The sequence below is a fragment of the Hemibagrus wyckioides genome, linkage group LG06 (assembly GCF_019097595.1).
Source record: "Hemibagrus wyckioides isolate EC202008001 linkage group LG06, SWU_Hwy_1.0, whole genome shotgun sequence".
Taxonomy (NCBI): domain Eukaryota; kingdom Metazoa; phylum Chordata; class Actinopteri; order Siluriformes; family Bagridae; genus Hemibagrus; species Hemibagrus wyckioides.
The window spans coordinates 17,549,798-17,569,603 of record NC_080715.1 but is presented as its reverse complement, the minus strand read 5'-3'; the positions used below and the strand labels follow the sequence as shown (position 1 = coordinate 17,569,603).

The 19,806-nt window shown below is 39.8% G+C and overlaps 2 protein-coding genes across 7 annotated transcripts in view; one reads left to right on the top strand and one right to left on the bottom strand.

The window, feature by feature from the left end:
- Positions 1–1,611: 1,611 nt before the first annotated feature.
- tsn (translin) lies at positions 1,612–4,300 on the top strand. Its single transcript, XM_058392205.1, has 6 exons — positions 1,612–1,900; positions 2,147–2,240; positions 2,327–2,423; positions 2,532–2,647; positions 2,734–2,813; positions 2,891–4,300. Exons 1-6 carry the CDS (start codon positions 1,835–1,837, stop codon positions 3,119–3,121), a joined length of 684 nt encoding a protein of 227 aa, XP_058248188.1. The 5' UTR covers positions 1,612–1,834; the 3' UTR covers positions 3,122–4,300.
- A 317-nt stretch (positions 4,301–4,617) lies between these two features.
- Positions 4,618–19,806, bottom strand: part of LOC131354484 (G protein-activated inward rectifier potassium channel 1) — an 84,636-nt gene continuing 69,447 nt past the window's right edge. For 4 of the 6 annotated variants that reach the window (XM_058392201.1, XM_058392199.1, XM_058392200.1 and 1 more), the window contains exons 2-7: positions 15,525–17,098; positions 12,698–12,875; positions 11,034–11,235; positions 9,415–9,992; positions 9,052–9,197; positions 4,618–8,533 (exon numbers count right to left, since the gene is read on the bottom strand). In XM_058392201.1, coding sequence (XP_058248184.1) covers positions 7,735–8,533; positions 9,052–9,197; positions 9,415–9,992; positions 11,034–11,235; positions 12,698–12,875; positions 15,525–17,068 — 3,447 coding nt within the window. In that variant the 5' untranslated portion in view covers positions 17,069–17,098 and the 3' untranslated portion in view covers positions 4,618–7,734. Of the gene's footprint in view, positions 8,534–9,051; positions 9,198–9,414; positions 9,993–11,033; positions 11,236–11,653; positions 12,611–12,697; positions 12,876–15,524; positions 17,099–19,806 lie in introns of those variants that run through there. The other 2 variants (XM_058392202.1, XM_058392204.1) reach the window with 2 other exon arrangements.

Here is a 19,806-nt window from a genome sequence, read left to right as displayed (position 1 = left end):
ATTTATTTACATAACGAGGCAAACTAGACAGAATATTCAGGAGGACGCTGCTACTAATAACAATATGAAGGAAACAAATCTTCATTCATCTTCAGCTGGTCAGGGCTGCAGGGATTCCAGGCAAAGCTAGGAGAGAATACACCCCAGATGGGACACCTCTCTCTCTCTCTCTCTCTCTCTCTCTCTATCTCTCTCTCTCTCTCTCTCCCCCTCTCCCCCTCTCTCTCCACCCCCCTCATCTCTCTCTCTCTCTCCACTCCACCCCCCCCCATCTCTGTCTCTCCACTCCCCCCCCTCCCCTCTCATCTCTCTTTACACTCTCTCTCTCTCCACTCTCTCTCATTCATCACCACAGACACTACCCTGAGGTCAGGATCGAACTGAGGATCAGGACCTGTGAGGCTAGCATTAGTGATTGATTGATTGATTGATAGATAGATAGATAGATAGATAGATAGATAGATAGATAGATAGATAGATAGATAGATAGATAGATAGATACTTTATTCATCCCAAAGGGAAATTTACATGTATTAGCTATGCATGTGAGCATGTGATTGGCCTGCATTATAAATGTATGCTTAGTACTGTTACTGACACACCGCCTGAAGTACCTGTTTTGACTTCAACACTCGTCCAAATGTGTCAGCAGTAAAAAAATATGCACTCTTTATCCTCATGGAATGATGTCTGGTATATTACTATTGAATTGAATTGTGAAGTTTCTCTCTCTCTCTCTCTCTCTCTCTCTCTCTCTCTCTCTCATATTTCCCAATTTGCTTAAATGAACAAATGAATGGTCTACACAAAACGCCTTGTCTGAGCTCTCTCTCTCTCTCAATCTGTCTCTCTCTTTCTTGCAGTCTCTCTACCTCTTGTCAATGTATCTCTGTATCTCTTTTTCATTTATGCTATTTCTCTCTCTCTCTCTCTCTCTCTCTCTCTCATTCATTCATCACCACAGACATACCCTGAGGTTATGATCAAACTGAGGATCAGGACCTGTGAGTCTAGTATTAGTATCAGAAGTACTACTGTTAATGGTAGCTCCATTGGTAGTAATTATGAATACTAATAGTAGCAGAAGTATTGTTTCTTTTCAGCATTCTTTGCATTTTTGTTTCATTTTCTTGTTAAATTAAATAAGCGATCACGGTGCAATAATATGCAATTGTGGTTACTTATATTAATTAATAGTATTAATAATTAATACATAAATGTGTATTTATTGATATCAGGCTGGGCATCATGGTGGTGCACACACACACACACATTATATATATATATATATATATATATATATATATATATATATATATATATATATATATATATATACAAAGCTTCCTTTGGGCAAGGAGAGACCTTGTCAAGCTCTAGGTTTACCCCACTGTGCTCTGATTTGAAATATGGGATGTTCCTCACATTAATTTGTTGACGAAATTTGATTGTTCACTAATCTCTTTAATTCAGTTTATTATTAATAAAATACACATTGTTTGCTTTTCGTTATTGAAACCAATAACGAAAGTTTCAGAAGGATTTCGAAAAATCCGCAGAATTGTCTCACGTGTTAGAGAAGAGACCGCATTCCCGTGACGTCATCACTTTGCGTCCGTCAGGGGCTGGCCATTGAAGAAGAGCACGTTGATGACTCAGAAAGGTTCTGCGCTTGAACTACAGCAGAGAAAGAAAGGCCAGAGCCGCAATATTACAGCTTGTGTTGATTTAATTTAGTTTCTTCTCCTGCCTCACATCATATTTTATACTTGATTGAGCCAGTTACACTTGAGCTGCTGGTGAAGTCGCGCTGAAGAACTTCTGCGAGGTAGCCATGTCAGTTACGGAGATGTTCAGCTACATCCAGGGCTTTTTAACTGCCGATCAGGATATTCGCGAGGTAAGGTGGAGTAAGTGGTTCATTTACAGATGATTATGTATAGTGATCATAAAGTCTTAGCTCACTCAGGATAAAATTGCATGAAATCGTTTGCACAGATGTGGGACTTGACCAGATTTGGCAATATTGTCATTAGTTACGCATCTGCAAGACAGCAAAACCGGCAGAACCATCTTGGGTGGGTTTGAGCTTTTTCCAGTAAGAACATGACTCCTGTTAGAAAACGTGCTTCCTTTTAACTTGTAGGATATACGAAAAGTTGTCCAAATGCTCGAGCAGACCGCCAGAGAGATACTAACCATCCTTCAAAGTGTTCATCAGCCCAGTGGTTTCAAAGACAGTAAGTAGTAGACAATCATTTAAAAGATTTTGAAGAGTTCACCATAGTACTGTTGGAGTATTTCATAGCCTGTGCTTTCCCACCAGTTCCCAGCAAGTGTCTGAGGGCCAGGGAGCTGTTTTGCACGGTTCAAACCCACATTGGTGAGCTGAAAACAAAGTTCCCTGTGGAACAGTATTACAGGTCAGTGCAGCAATTCTATAGGGCATGTAATGTACTGCAAGCTTTACCTTAGTTGTATTCACTTTTCCATACCACTTCTCAGAAGAATATTTCATTACCTCTGCACAGGTTTCATGAGCACTGGAGGTTTGTTTTGCAGCGCCTTACATTTCTTGCTGCTTTTGTGGTCTATTTGGAGAGCGAGTCCTTGGTGACACGAGAGGAGGTGGCAAAAATACTTGGAAGTATGTGTAATGATTTCTTTAAGGTTTTTGCATGGTTTCTCATCGAAAGTATTAATGTATAGTAACAACTTTTTTTGTTTGTACAGTTGAAGTGGACAGAGATAAGGGATTCCATCTGGACCTTGAAGATTATCTAGCAGGGATTCTTATTTTGGCCAGTGAACTGGTAAGATATAAATTTTTCGGACTTTTGAAGGAATTTTTGAAAGTATCCCAAACTAAAATCTTTTGTTAACTCCACAGTCGAGGTTGGCAGTCAATAGTGTAACAGCAGGAGACTATGGACGCCCTCTTCGTATCTCAAATTTCATCAACGAACTTGATTCTGGTTTTCGCCTGCTAAATCTGAAAAATGACCCACTACGCAAACGCTATGATGGTCTCAAGTATGATGTGAAGAAGATTGAAGAGGTAGTGTATGATCTGTCAATCCGGGGCCTTGCTAAGGAGCAGGAAGCCGGGGGAGATAAGTAGAGGCAGTAGAGGAACAGAAGAGGCCGTGGGGCAAATACCCTGGCTGGGATTCTCCATGAGTGCAAGAGTGGAGACTTAACCTGCCCGTGGGCAGGCACATGGAGGAAGAGAAGATCAGATGGAAGTGTTGAAGCCCCAGTAGCCTTTGACAGCAGTGTGGATTTTGTAGTCAACTGTCTGTCCTAGTGGAAAGCTGTTTTAGGCCTGAGAAAAACGGGAGAAGCTGTTTCTCACTATTGTTGAGAGAGGTTTACTCATGTACAGTTCATCTGTATGCTTGGTTGGATGTGCCATTTTGCTGTTCTTTACTGGTTCTGTGTTGGTCATCTCATTTGTAAAGCATTGTATAAACATTGGCCAAGGTTGATGTTGGGATGAGGTGATTTAAAATTTTAAGTTTTCTTCTCAATTTCACTGAAGTCTGTAATATAATTGTACTGCAAATGAAAGTGTGTTATGGCTAAAACTCTGGACTACAGTTGTTTTTTTTTTTTTTGTTTGTTTTTTGTTTTTTACTGTTTTAAGTATGTACAGATGTGTTGAAGTTAGGTGAAGTATAAGTATACCTTATACCTGTCTACAGGAATGAGTAGAGTGGATAAAAATGAATGATTTGTCTAAACTACACAAAACTGCTGCTTTTGATTTTTTTTTTTTTATTGAGTGGGGCAGTAGCTGCAGACATATTCACAGAAATATCAGTGCACACATTTCTCAATGTTCTCTCCTAGCACTAAATGTGAAGGATGATTATGGAGAGTTTTTAGTCCGAATGTTTCTGCAAAAATAAGTTTTGCATATTTGTTGTCTGGTGATTGATTCTTGAAAGAGCCAACAATATTCTTGTATGAAGGTGACTGTACTGCGTTATTTTTGCAGTCTTGCCCGAGTTCTTTTGCAAAACTTATCTATAAATAATGTTAGACTATTACATGTTCTGTGATCTGAAGACAGCAGTTTTGCAAAAAAATCACTTCTCATAATCACCACATGCCAAAAGTACCTTTTTGTTTACTTATATTTCACTGGTGTGTAATCTTGAGCTATACATGTGAGCATGTGATTGGCCTGCTTTATAAGTGTACGCTTAGTACTGTTACTGACACAACGCATGAAGTACCTGTTTTGACTTCAACACTCGTCCAAATGTGTCAGCAGTAAAAAAAATATGCACTCTTTTCCTCATGGAATGATGTCTGGTATATTACTATTGAATTGAATTGAATTATGATTTTTTTTCTCTATTTCCCAATTTGCTTAAATGAGCAAATGTATGGTCTACACAAAACACATTGTCTTAGCTCTCTCTATCTGTCTGTCTGCCTTGCTGTCTCTCTCTTTCATGCTCTCTCTCTACCTCTTTTCAGTGTCTCTCCTGCCGTATCTCTTTTTCATTCATGCTCTCTCGATCTCTCTTCCTCATCCCAAAAATTTGTGTTAATATTGTGTAATAAACTGCATCACAAGTAAGTAGCCAATGAAAAGATCAATTCATGTAATTCTTGTTCATTTATATTTAATATAATTCACCAATTTTTACACATGGAAATTATTAAATTAGGTTTTGTAAATAAAGAAAAAAAAACAGCATGTCTGGTCTCAGTTAAAAGAATAACTGCTGATGTGGTGAGTTAAAACCCTCTTCTGTTGAGTAATATAGAAGCTGCAGTGTTTGCTGTGCCATTGATTCATTTTTGTAATGAAAAACAATATTCTGCCCCCATAAAGGTAGCTGTATTAACAAATCATGTCTATCAGTGCTAATGCTAACCCAGATAACCTCAATTATGGCAGCATTTTCTGGACTTCAAATGATACTCAAATGCTAATTAGAAAAATGATCATTCAAACAATGTTTGCAGCTGCATCTCCCTTATGACTGTGTTTAATAATAAGAGACACGATTCTAATTTAGTTGCAAAACAAAGTCTATTAGACATTTCATTTTGAATGTATAAACTGTTCTGGTTGTGCTACATCGAAGCAGTAATTGCAGTCTGAATATTTACAACTGCACTTTCTCATCCACTGGAACAAAATAAAACACATTTTTTTTTTAGAAATCCTGTATGCATCTGCATAGTCACTGAACTAGACCTGTCAATCAAGTGGGTGGTTTATGTGGGTGGGACCTCCAGTGGACATCACATATTTTAGAGGAAGTGATGTCTGAATAAAAAGGCACAGCCAGTCTTCCCAGCAAGGTCTGCATTTTATCCAGCGACAATAAGGGCATTTCTCAATGAGTAAGCTGCAGTGAGTCCACTGTTAGTGTCTCACACGTTTATGTCCTCTGTAAGCAAAATAAGTAAACTGGATTTTTTTAAAAATTTGTTGGTGCATATCAGTGAAAAATGTTAAGTCTTGTAACTATATATGCTCCCTGTCCATTTTATTAGAAACACTTGTACTCCTGCTCATTCATGCAGGTATGTAATCAGCCAATCATATTGCAGGAGCACAATGCAAAAAATCATGCAGATACACATCAGTTCATGTTCAATTGTCAAATATCAGAATGAGGAATTTAATCTTTGAATTGTTGGTACCAGATGACTAAGTATTTCACAAACTGCAGATCTGGGATTTTCATAAATAACAGTCTCAGATTGATTGAGTGAAAAGTGCTATGCTTTGAATTACATTGTTGATACAGGAAAATTGGCCAGATTGGTTCAAGCTGCCAGGAAGAATATAGCAACTCATATAATCATTCTTGGCAAATGTGGTGAGCAGAAAAGCATCTTAGCATACACAAAACAACAAACCATGAGGTGGATGGGATACAACAGCAGAAACCTCATCAGGTTCCTCTCCTGTCAACCAAGAAGGCTAGAGGCTATCCTGGGCACAGACTCAACAAACTGGACAGTTGTATCACCGTCTTTTTTTCCAGTCCTGAGTGTGTCTATGCTTATGATAACCTCAAGTTTTTGCTCTTGGCTGTCAGACGTGGAACCTGACGTGGCCTGCTGCTGTTGTATCAATCAACTCAATTACCTTTGATGTGCTGTGCATCCTGAGATGCTTTTCTTCTCATCAAGATTGTAAAGAGTGCTTATTTGAGTTACTTCAGGCTTCCTGTCAGCTCAGACCACTCTGGTCTCTTCACATTCTCTTCTAATATCTCTCAACAAGGTGTTTCAGCTTGCAGACCCTTCACTCTCAGGATGTTTTTTGTTTTTTGCACCAATCCATAAAGTATTGATTCAGGCTGAAACAAATTTGAGGTTACACATGCCTTTTTAAAAGGTTCCTTTTTGTAGTATGGGGATGAGAAAGTGCCATTGTGGATGTACTTATTGTCACAACTTTTTTTTAATATGGCAGACAAGTTTAGACACTGAAATTGAACTGTACATAAAAAATGCAAGTATATGATTTACAATTTAATTTAAATTATGTCTCATGCTCACTCACAAGGGAACTGCGACTGCAAATACATGCTTAAAATATAAATTATATCTACCATCAGAACAAAATATGGAACATGCCATACTAGTTGATTGGGTGATGAATATCGCTCGTCAACCACCAACTTTCTTGTAAAGCTATGAAAGTAAAGAATAAAGCTTTTAATAAAAAACAAATATTTCCACATCGTAGATTAAAGTGCATTAAACAGAAAATAAGAGTTTTTATTAACTTGACGGAGATGGTGGGAGAGGTTTAAAAGAACAATACTTTTTCTCAGAAGATTTCACTGGAGTGGGGGAGATCGGCTCTGACGTGTCAGGAGGCAATCAAACGAAAGGCACGCGGTTTTCTTTCTCATCAATTATCAAAAGATCAACATTTCTTGGATTTGGAAGATCTCTTTTTGACACTCCAATATTTAGTTACTGCTACTATATGAGGAGTAGATGCAGTTTCACCACTACCTTAATGTGGCAACAGCAATTAGTGAAATCAACACAACTGACTGAGAAAAGACTTGCTACTGTATATGTAAATAAAACAAATGTCACTATCATTTTGTCTTACTGCAGCGTTTTAGGAAGGATTACAGTGAGTTAAAACCAGCATTACGGTAGCTACAATATGCTTGTTGATTATTGCTGCTTTGTTTCACCAGCACAGTGATAATAATGCAGGTATATGGGTGTTGCAGGATTCAGATGTCGTGAGACTGCAGCGACACATACGCAGATTGCCTTGGATGCTTCACTGCTAGTGGGAATGGAACATTTTGACATTTTTCAGACTAATGAAAAGAGAGGAAGAGGGCTGTGACATGTCTTAATGGAAAAAAAAACACCACATGGAATCTGGTTCAGTCTTCTCACATTACACTGGTTGTCACTTTTGTGCGTCTTTGTTAAAAAGGATTTCTAATGATAATTTTCTTTCTGAATAGAATTTTTAAACAAATATTTTCACTCATGCTGTTACAAATAATTAATGAAAACATTTATGTCGATAGTAAATTGTTCCTAACCACATTCTAGTTTTGGTCCACCAAAAGCTGATTTTCCCCCTTTTTTTTGTAAATGTCAGAGTTTACTTATATAGAAAGTGCACTTTTCTGGCCAAATCAACATTTGTTTTCCATAATACTGTCAATTCAATATTTTCAAAAGATTTTCACCAGATTTCAGTTGTGTAAATAAGTCTCAAGAGCGGCTCTGGGACGTGTTGATCATTATATTAGGGAGTGCGTTGCGTCTTTTTCTCCATAGCCCCAGATCACATGCGTACCTCTTAATCAGACGGAACCACTGCTGTGTACGTGATTTGTCAGAGGCACGTAAAACAAAGGCTTCGCGTCGGATGTCCAGCACCTCAAATGTGTCATCACAGTCCGGGTCGGTCGAAACCACACAGTTAGCCAGATGGATGGGTTCACGCAGTACAGCAAACTTGCCACTACTTTTATCTTTAATCATTACCAGCACACCATCCTGCACTGTCTCGAAGGCCTCCATTTGGTCTCCACGTACCCCTTCGTCTGCCGTACGCACCATTAACAGGCTTTGAACGTTCTGGAACTTGAGGGACTTGCTGCCTTTTTTCACCCACTGGCCATCAGCAGGCTGTGAGATCTGCAGCGGACCCTCCATAATAAAGCGAGTGCTCTCACGAGCCCAGCCTACAAGCTTCATAGATGTTTCTCTCATCTCAATGTTGATAACTTCACGGTTCTTGCGGCTCTCGCGCCGGAAGGATCGCAGGGACCACGTGGCTGTGCCCTCCTGCTTGCTCTTCATGTTGATGTGCTCCAGGTGAGACTCCACACGACTTTTGGCTTCCTTCAGACGTTCGTAATCAGGGTGGTATTCGTTAGTGGCCTTGATGATGCGGCTCAGCAGCAGCGGATACTTGGTTACACGCTGCAGTGGAGCCATGAGGAAGGAGCGCAGATTCATGCGCCGCAGGGCCGTATTGTCATTCTGGGATACGTCAAGGAAAATCCTAGTGGGCAAGCAGAAAAAACACTTCATATCATATATGGATTAATGAAGTAATCAATTGCTAATGTCTCTCAATGTCTGCATAAGCTTAGCACTTGGTCATGTGACCAGTATTCTAAAGTAAGATACAAAAGGTATCTTTAATTTTAGAAAATTTTCATATATACTTTACTTAGGAAAATGTCTGAAACACTTTTTTTTTTTTTTTTTTACAGATTATTTAATCACATGGTTGTATAAAATAACTAAAATAAGGATTAAATTAACAAAGAAATAAAATATCCACCTCAGTAGTCAATTTGAAAAGATTTTTACTACAGTAAAATAAGCATCTGCAGAGAATCACCTCAGTAAATGTCAAGTAATAAAACAAAATGATAGAGTTAGAACAGTCTAACACTAAAAACTACAATGCCTTTGAGAACGACAGATTCGCACTTGTTTGTTTAAAATGTTCTCACAGTATACGTTTTGCTCTTTAAAGACTCTACCTAGTTTTGCTCTGATTTCGTTTGTTACCTAAGCAACTCTTTTTCCTTCTCCAGTGTGTTAAGCATGTTGACAGACGTGGATTGCTTCAAGCAGTAGGTTTGAAAGGCTGGTAGCATGTTGACAAACTCCAGAAAGATTTCTCCAATGCATACAGTCAATAGATCTTCATCTCCCTGCATGTTTGAAACAAAGAACACTCAGTTTATCATACGGTTCCATGCCACCCATGGGCTGGACAGTAGAGGGTGGGCACTGATGTTTGTACAGCTCTTTGTATCATTAAAAAATTTTATGACAATAAAGGATATTATACTTTAAATAAAACTTGTGGCAGATAATCTTTCAACGTGAAAAATCGTTGTAAAGGTGCAGTATTTGCTGTGTCCATACCTGATCGAGTGCTTGGTCAATGTTGTCTTGCAGATGCTCGGTGAACCTGTCATTCACATCGATAAGCTCCTGCACATTGCTGAAGACCACAGTCAACTGTTCAGCTGTGAGCAGTCCTGCACTTTGCATGGGAAAGTAGAACTCTTCCTTGATGATGCGCAGATCCTCGCCGTAACTCGACTCTGTGTTGAGGAACTCCAAAATGGCTTCCTTGCGCTCGGTCCGTAACTTTAAGCATCGCTCACACATGCCCTCCTCTCTAGTAGTGTCTCGATGGCCACAGTCTGGGCATGGCCGCTGGGCCTCCCATGTTTTAAATGATTCCGTGGGTCTCTTCCAGCCCGGTGCCAGTCCAGACCCGATACCACTGTCCACTCTCTCCACTTCAGCTCCGGCACTGCGCTGAGTCCGGCGTGGTTCCTCCTCATCCTCACGCTCATCGCTCAGCCCCACCACACCGCTGTCTGCACTCACACTGCTCACTGTACTCCAGCGGTGCTGACATGCACGATTCACACCCAAGCGTCCATTCCGACTTTCTCCTCTAGGCTCAGAGTGGCCCCTAACTGTGCGCGTACCTGACATGGAAAACACACAAGCAGTGGTATGCTTTGTTGGTTTATATGATTTGTGGGGTTTTCCCCCAGTTACAACATCTACAGGACACAGGGAAATGCTTGGTCTTTTAGGATAAGGCATAAACTATAGAAAAGTGTGGTAGGAAGGAAGGTACATGCAAAGGCCACTGTTTGTAAAGGCAGCAGCACTAGGATGTTCCCTTCACGTTTGTCATTTAGCAGATGCCCTTATCCAGAGCGACTTACATTTTTTTTCTCATTTTATACAACTGAGCAGTTGAGGGTTAAGGGCTTTGCTCAGGGCCCCAGCAGTGGCAGCTTGCTGGATCTGGGATTCAAACTCACAACCTTTCCGATCAGTAATCCAACACCTTAATCCCTATCACATCCTGATGTTAATATTAAAGGTAACAGTCACTAAATACAGGAAAGGTGGTTACATTAAAAATTATTAGAAAGGCTTATTGATGTAATATTAAAACAGCTAAATTATTTGTGATACATTTTTGCAGTTTCATATTTTCATTTAATTTCTTTGTCTGTACCACTTATCCAATCTGTCCTTGGGTCACGGTGAATCTCAGGAGTCATCAGGCATACACCCTGGACAGAGTGCCAACCCATCGCAGGGCACACACACTCATTCATTCACTCACACACTACAGGCAATTTAGAGACTCCAATCAGCCTAGAAGCATGTCTTTGGACTGTGGGAGGAAACCCACCAAGCACGGGGAGAACATGCAAACCACACACACACACACACACACACACACACACACGGTTTGAGGTGAACATGCTAACCACTAAGCCACCGTGCTGCGCAATTTAAAAATCGATTCATGCAGGTGAGTAGCTATTCATGTTTTGCCTTCATTTAACCTTATTAAATAAAACATGCTCTTATATTTCAGGATATGAAACAATATGGTTCTGATATGAAATACTGTATACTGCAACTGCAGTCCACTTGAAGTGTTTGCTACTATTTTAATAAGGAGCTAAAGTGAATAACTGGAAGAGGATCTGCTATGGTCTTACCACTATCTCTGTCCCTGCGTTGACTGTGGAGACGTGCAGCTGCAGCTATCTTCATCTCCAGCTGCTTGCGTTTGGCAGCGTCAGTGGGCATGGGGTCACTGTAGTGAGGGCGCAGGCGACACTCTCGCTGCGCCCTCACCGATCCAGCCGGCTCATAGGTCGCGTCCGAGCTGGAGCGCCTGCATCCTGACCCAAACAGCTTCTGATTGAGCAAAGAGCAATCAGTCAGCTAGCCACTCATCACAGTTCACAGTGAATTAGTTAATATTGATCGTTTAAAGGATGAAGATAATGACATCCACAGGTGAAGTGCTTGAAGAATTAATCAGAGTAGATCCCTCTGAACTACAAGTTGTGTGCCATTACAGGAATTAATAATGTGCTAACACAAAAGCTGTAAATTGAACACTTTTACAATCTTTTTAAAGTAGTGTCAAAATGGTAAAAATGTCAAAATGGCACTCTCATGGTTTTGTGTTGACCCACTCTGTCGCCAGGATTTAATGAGAATATTATATATATATATATATATATATATATATATATATATATATATATATATATATATATATATATATATATATATATCATTGTATTCCTGTGCTATATACACAATTGGGATTAATGGGATTATTAATACAATTTTGGTTACTTATGTTATGTTGTTTTGTCATTTGAACTCAGACACTTTACATGATATAATCCAAAATGTTAGAATTTCACAACTTGCAATAAAAACATGTCTCTCTCGCCACAGAAAAAGATTAAACCCTTCAGATGTGCTGTTTTACAGCAACTGACCAGGAGGCTGAAAGGTCCCAAGATTTACAAAACTTGTAGTCGGTGTGTAAAGGCATGCTTTTCCATTATTCACAATGTCTCAGAAACAGTACACAGTAATTCACTAATGCTGACCTCCAGAAGACCTGGCTCAACACTTGACACAGTACACCAACAATACATCTCACAGACCAGCTACTGAATAAGCTAGACTGACAGAGATACATTTCAACTGCTATCAGTGCCTGAGTAACAAGACACCTTCGGTGCAGGTATCAGCCAGAATAATTAACAATGTCACTGCTATCGTAATTAATAACAAAACAGCAATCCACATGAGACTTGGTGCGGGTAACAGAGCTGAGGTATGCATGATGCCAGGTGAACACTGCGAATCTCAATTCCAGCAGCCTAATACAAAATACATGAACTAATACAACCAAAGGAGCCGATCAATATTACCCTCAACCTTCCAGCCAGCAGTCACCAGAGACCGAATGCATGTGGTGCAATGAAGAACCAGCTGGCATTTTAAACACAAAGAGCAAAAGCAGACGCACATCCACACAGACGGAGTTATGCATCCACACGCTCACAGTCTTGCATGCAAATGGAAGGAAACCGGTTACTAGCCTGAAACCTGCCTCTAATCCTGTTAGAGAGTCATTCTGAGCCGCACGTTCTGTTGCGTGCACCGCTACACCGCTACATGTCTGCAGTTGTCTGTGCTGTGCAGCTGCATGTGTAGCCTCATCTAGTCCCTTTGCATGTGTGACACAGCATTCCGCAGTCCACGGCTACAGCCGGAGAAAGAGAGGGTCATGATGGAGAGAAATAAAGAGCTCCGTGTGCGTGTGTGTGTGCGGGAAGGGGAATTGCCTTACGCATTCTCTTGGCTCTTCTCGTCCAGTAGCTTCACTGCAAGCCTCCTGTCTGCAGGCCGGCGTTGTCATGGCAACGCAGGCAGATTGACACCCGGGCTGGGGAGTGGTGATGTCAGTACCGTCGTGCTGGTCATGTGACAGCCTGACGGGGGCTTTAGCGCTGATCTCTGCACTGCAGCTGAGGGAGGAGGACAAGGAGTAGAAAGCAGGGAGGGGGGTGATGAAGGATGAGAGAGGGAGGGAAAGGGATCTTTTAAAGTGAATTTATGATTCCTGCCGCTTCCTCTCTTTCTCTTCTACAAGGCATGTGGCTGTGCATCCCCCATTTTCTCCAGGGATAGTCAGCGCCATGGTTCAGAGGGGCTGAAGAGCAATTAGATGCTTCAGTTCACATTAGCACCTGACCTCACAAGATGTGCAGCTTTATGACTGATCTCTCAGATTCCTTTGTGTGTGTAGGGCTGTCTAGGTTTGTCTGTGCTGTGTGTCCGTGTTTGTGTAGAAGGCATACGTGAAGTAAATGTGTCCATTTTCTCTTTTTTCAGTTTTATATTTACTACACCCTCTTGTACCATTGGCATTTGTGTTATCTCATCACATTGATCTCTGAAGTAAGAGATATGACCCTTAATAAATCGTCTTCCCTTTCTTCTCTTCTGCCACATCAGGATCTGCATTGCTAATGCAGAACACGTCCCAAAGGCCTGTGCACATAGATATGATCCTGCAATACTGCTGACAACACAACCATAAAGCACAGCTGAATCATAATTCATAGTATGAATACACACACACATATATATGCATGCAACATACTTATGTATATGAACAAAGAAAAATCTCATGTATAAAAGTATATGCTCTGATAACATAAAGACATTTTAGTCTACATGGATTTGTCATTGTTGTGGTGGGACTGCATTAAATATACCGTATATCTAATGTACTATAAAACACTAAATCAGCTCCAGCTTTCAAAACATTTATTCTATGTCTTTACAACCCACTTTAATCACTTCCTTTCATAATTAAAAGAAAGGAAAAATGACAGGTTATAGTGCTTAAATGTTTTGTTTATACTCAATCCTATTTTAAAATGCATCATTTTTCAGAAGTAAATCAAGCAAAAAAATCTAAAATTATTATTATCTTTTTATTTATTTATTTATTTTTAAACCAAATGTCTAGATACAACCTTATGGACTTGGCATATAGTGCACACACTCTCACTCACTAGCAGGAGGTAAATTCTCCATAAGGGAGGCTGTAACTCAAGTAGCTTTCATATATGGCATTGTCACAAAGGGGGAAAAAACTGGTATGAACCCAACTCAGCAGGATCTGGTGAATGGATGCATGTTTGCATTGCATGTGTATGAAATTCCTGGAAACAAAGACTCATTACATTGCGACTGGAAGGCAGCTCACTAGTATTTTTACTACCATTTTACACTCGTGATATAAATTCTCTAGCATTTCAGAGACAGCTGCCGTCTGAACTCCCATGTTTTGTCTGAGGGCACTATAGCATGGTGGATCAAACTGTTTCCATGAATATTTGGCTTTGTAAGTCTTGCAACTAACAGTCATTTTTGTTTGTGTTCTCTCAACACTATTACCTACACCAATTACACTGAAAGATCCCCTTTGGAAACCCTTAACTATTCAAAGAACCTTTGCAGAACCCTTTTTTCTAAAACAGCCTTACAATTTTGCTAGCAGTTGCCATCCATGTAGCTATTTATTCAGTAACCAGCAATCTAGTTGTGTTCAGTACCAAAAAAGCTAGTGCTAATTAGTGGATCTGTGCGCTGTGTAAACTACATAGCAATTGTGAATAAACATCATATACCCAACCTGCAGCCAAGTGATGATACTGAACGTTGTCCTGACTTTAATGCCTCCCAAAGTTCTTTTTTAATTAAAATGTTGCCCCAAAGAAACATCTGACTCTGAATGCAGTTCTGTAATGTAACATATCAGACGAAGCTGGAAAATATTCTTCTTTCATACTGATTCTTAAATGTTAATTTTCTCACTGGGTTTCATTGCTAGCTAGGAACTTCTACTTCTAAAGAAGCCGCCACACTGCACTGTGTAGTCGGCTCATGTATATTCATGTTACATATATGTTGGGAAGAGCTCCTTATATCTGCAGTGTCTGTAGCTGAACATACAGTATGTCTGACAACCTTAGCAGTCATGAACACATGTCCAAATGTCACCAGGAAGAGGGCAGTCTGGCTGAAACGCAGTAATTTTGTTATAGAATATAATCCACTTGGCCTGAAACGAGATAGTTACTGAATATTTTGTTTATGTTTATTGAGCACATAGTTCATTCTGCTCCCCATTCAGCTCAGTCACACAAAACTCACACTATTCTTCATCATGAGCTAAAAACACAATCTGAAAAAGCTATTGATAAATTTGTGGTTTTATATCAATTTTACTCTTGCATGAGAGTCATGATTTCATGCTGTATTATGGATAGATTTAGAATTTTACTTAGACCATATCAGGGATTATGATTTCAGATTTCAGGCAACTTCTCGTCTGTGGAGCAGTATTTAGTATTTAGGTTGTGTTAAACATCTTTGTAAAAATATAATTCTAAGGAAAATGTAATTATTACAGGCAGATGTTTCACTGAAGTAAATTAGATCAATCATATGACCTGAAAGTATATGGATTATTGTTGTTTTAATACATTTAACGAAGTTGAAATACCACGATTAACCACATACACACACATCACATAAAACCCTCCCTTGCCTCCCTGACCTTCAGTCATCTGATCTTTATATAAGTATATTTACTTGCTTACCTTTTCTTTATGAGGTCCAGGGCTGAACCAAGGAGGTCATCCTTCATCTTGTAGATCTTGGCTCCATAACTAGAGAGATCTTTCCCATCCAAGATTATGGCAGGACAGCAGGTTGATGCCCCCTCAGTACTCTCCCTGTTGGGCGGGAAAGGGACTATAGCTGGATCCATAATTCCAGAGTCTCCTGCTTTCTCAGTGTGCTCTTCCCCTGCAGTTGTACTCTGGGATTGCAGAGGAGAGCGAGGTGCAGGTCCTGTGCAGATTGGGGCATCTGAAGCTTCTTCACTGGATCTGCTGTTACTCGACTCTACTCCTTTGGAACCATGTGGATGAGCTGCATCAGTAGTGCTGCAGTTTTGCCAGACTTCTGTAACAGATTTAGCCTCAGTATGTAATTTGTCTTTAACTTTATCTTCACAGTTTCCCTCTCTGCACTGGCCTTCCTGTCTGGCCACTCCACTGGATGGAGCTGTTGATGAACCCAGGCCTTCAGCACTCTCTTTTTGCCTCATCCTCTTAAACTCTTCAAATGTCGGGATGTGCAAGCGACTCATGGGAGGTCTTTTCCTCTCAGGAGCAGACTGGGCAATACTACTGACATGCTCAGAGGTGTATGACTTGCTGAAGTTGGCTTCCTGGCTTGAGCTGAGTGCCAGATTAGGAGTGCTCCTCTGCCTGTGAAGCTGTAGCCGCCGCAGCACCTCCTGCTTGATTTCCTCTGGGCTGGTGATACGACGAGCATGCAGCTCTTTTTTGCCATTTGGCTGTCCTGGAGAAGAGAGATGGCCAAAATGGGATGTCATCTCATGATCACTAAAAGAATGCAAGGTGTTCTGTAGCAAAGTCTGAGGACGAAGGGGCTTGCTAGGCTCAGACACACGAGTGCTCTGAAGGCGAAGTTTGTCTCTCAGGCCTTTCCGGGCATTTCCATTCATGGCCCAGTCCTCCACAGCAGGAAAAAGCCACTGAGGAAAGAGGGGCAAGTCCTTCCTCATTAGTCCTTGACGAGGGCAGAAAGCCATGTTCTCAGGGGAGTGCATCATAGTGTAGACCTGTGATCCCTGAGAAGTTCCATCATACCACTGACTGCTGGAGGTACAGTGGAGAACAAACTCACTCTCCATGCTTCTGTAAGTGTACATACCAGGGTCGGCATTCCAGTGCAGATTTTCCAGGCTACGGTATAGTCGATTATTGCCCGAGTTGACACAGCTTTGTGAGAGTTGCCCCACTTGGTAGCTAGACTGAGTCTCTGGCTGTTTGAGTGGATGCATATTGCTGGTGGAACAGTACCTAAGTCCCATGTTGCTAAGGAGGTTGTTGTTGGGTCCTGCTGGATAGCGGTTCAGTGGTGCATCTAGGTTGATGTATGCTGGGTTTCTGTGTTGAGGGAAACCAGATAGTGGGGGGCCAAGAACAGAGAGAGGATCTGGCAACTTGCTGAAGCAAGGCTCCAGGTCCATGCTGCAGCCAGCAGGAGAGGTTGCGGGGGAATACTCACATGGCAAAGGTTCTACGTCTGGCATGACCACAGCAAGAGCCATCCATTACAGAGAGGTAGTGGGACCACAGCCCTTTAGAGATCAAAACACAAAAGCATAATATTGGCATAAAATATGCAAAGAAAATCTTAAGAGCCAAAAAAAAAGCCAATTATTAAGTAGACAGTATTAGCTTTCTTTGTAAAAAATTATTTCTTTGCCTTTCAATCATGACAAACAGACAGCACAACTAAAGCTTTTATGATATTAAAACATGCCATTCAACTTTAAAAAAATAAGAAACATTTACACATAGAGGGAAGGTAAACCAAGAATTCCAAGAAAGACTCTACTTAAAAAAAAACACATCTACTTTCTTAAAAGCCATTAACCACTACTGTGGAGTGTCACATCACACAGGCCATTAACCCTAGGAAATGAAATTTTTTGGCCTCTGGTAAAAAGAGTTAAATGTTTAACCCCTTTTTTCAGAGGGCAAAATAGAGTAATTTCCTGTTTCTTAACTAATACAATTCAAGATGTATGGTGTCAAGTTTTAAGTCCTGCACACCAATGACTGCTGACATAAATAAAAGAATTGCCATGTGCCAAAAACTTTTAATAAACAAACTAAAATAAAACTCTTCTACCGGTCAGCTGTTTAATTGTTACCATGTTAGGACATGATTTTTTTGTTAGTAATAATATTTAGTTTGTGACATCCCTAATAATTTGCCATATTACTTCAGGAATACCAACAGTCAGTATTCCCTTTCAGAACAATTCGGGAGTCCTGAGGTTTAGTTATTAAGTGCTACACAACAAAGTGTCTGAAAAAGTCCACATACATATAGACAATTTATTACCTTGAAATATGACTTGCTGCCTCTGTTGATATTGATTTTGTTCTTTATACAAAAGCTGTATTTGCACAATAGTCAGACTGTAGAGCCATCAAGCAGCATGAACAAACAAGCTTCAAGGAATATTATTTTCTTTGTTCTGATTGAAAAATAAGGGAATGAAATGTTGACAGTCATGAAGAGATAAACATTTTACTTGCCCTTAGCAGTCATTTCATTAATGGATGCAAAGGCATGGATTAGCTAAAAGAGCACTGCTAGTAATTACTTCTGTAATTATTAGAATTGCCTAGGTTCAGACCAGGCTGGTATTCACTGATAATATGTTTTAGGAGTATGCATTTCAAAGCATTAAACACAACAGTACAATGAAGCATACAGCAACAAGACGAAATTGACTATTTGTCAGTAATCTACTTTGTAAGGCTTGTTAGAGATAAAGCATAATGTACATGTACAAGAAGGCATTACATGTACAAGAAAGCTAACTGATGAAGGCAGAAAAGCCTGCATGTTCAGATGTTCAATTAAAATTAGGAGCCAGATTAATTAAACTGGAACCACTTTAGGCCTTTTAGCTAAGCAAGGCTTTTAAATTCTGTGGAATGATAAGAAGTCAAATCTTAAATTTATATTTTAATATCTTTAAAGATCCTATCTTTTAATACAAAAACGAAATTGGCATTAGTGTAAGTGTAGGTTAGTATAGCCTCAGTGCAATACATCATATCTAACGGTGCCAGTGTTGTCTCTGGCTGTGTTCAAAATCTGCTGATGTGTGAATGAGCATGCTTGATTAGCATAAGGATATTGGTTCATGAACATGCAGAGCACAGCTCACTTCACACAGAACACACCCTGCTGTCTCTGCTTATGGCAGGCAGATGCTCATTTTCCATTTTTAACTAAATTGCTGTAGACACCCAGTAGTACCTAGAAGCCACTTGCTGTGGTATAATGGGCTTAAAAATGTCTGTCAATGCCAAAGAGTTCTTAGTTACAACTGCAAAAACGAGAAATCATTAACAATAAACAAAATGTGTTATCAATAGCGTACAACTGATTTTGTTAATTCGGGTTTGCTTATTCGATGAAGTATTGGATGAATTGTTCACTTTTAATGGCAGCTTGACAAATTTAATGCATTAATATGAAATGCAAATTCTTCTGAATGATTTTTTATTGTAAAATAGTGCACCCTTCTGGCTCATGGAAGGTCTTTTGCCTCTGTCACTACCATCTCCTCTTACTGTTCACACTCTTCACTTAGCTAAGAACACATCTTTACCAGATATTCTTCTACCTCACTTGCTAGTCCTTGTCTAATTTGTTTAAAAGTGCTGCATGGGTTAGAAACCTCACTTTGGTGAGTCAGCGTTCTGCAGAGCACTGTTTTAGAATATTTTTGGTCAATATCTGAACGAGCTTTCTTGATGTCTAGCATGATGTACTTGTACAATAGTTTCTGCTGGTCAGCAGAAATATATATATATATATATATATATATATATATATATATATATATATATATATACATACATATACATACATATACATTGTATACGTTGTAAGCAAGTCTCTGTGTGCAGCTTGCTCCAGGCTGAGCTCTAGATCCTTCTCTTTTAATGCTACCTTCTCTGCTGGTTTGTTCTTTAAGGTAAATACATCTTACCCAATTTAAGTCTGCTGAACAGAAATGTCTGTCGAAAAAAGAATACAGGCCTCTACAAATGGCACTGAATCCACATGTAGATGCACTGAAAAAATGGCATCCTAGCAAGTAAAAATATCTTCAATCTAGTCAGATTCATCCACTATTTATTGTTCACTATACTGCAGTGCCAACTATAAGGCAATATAACTTTTATGCATTACATTTTCTCATTCTCTGTCATGCTTAATGCAGACTATTCTGTTAATTTTAAGCATAAATTTTTT

What these genes read in the sequence shown, in the direction of transcription:
- tsn (XM_058392205.1), top strand. Translation starts at nt 1,835, where the DNA reads ATGTCAGTTACGGAGATGTTCAGCTACATCCAGGGCTTTTTAACTGCC. An exon ending in CCGATCAGGATATTCGCGAG is followed by an intron (nt 1,901 to 2,146) that starts GTAAGGTGGAGT and finishes TTTAACTTGTAG; the next exon opens with GATATACGAAAAGTTGTCCA. An exon ending in GGTGGCAAAAATACTTGGAA is followed by an intron (nt 2,648 to 2,733) that starts GTATGTGTAATG and finishes TTGTTTGTACAG; the next exon opens with TTGAAGTGGACAGAGATAAG.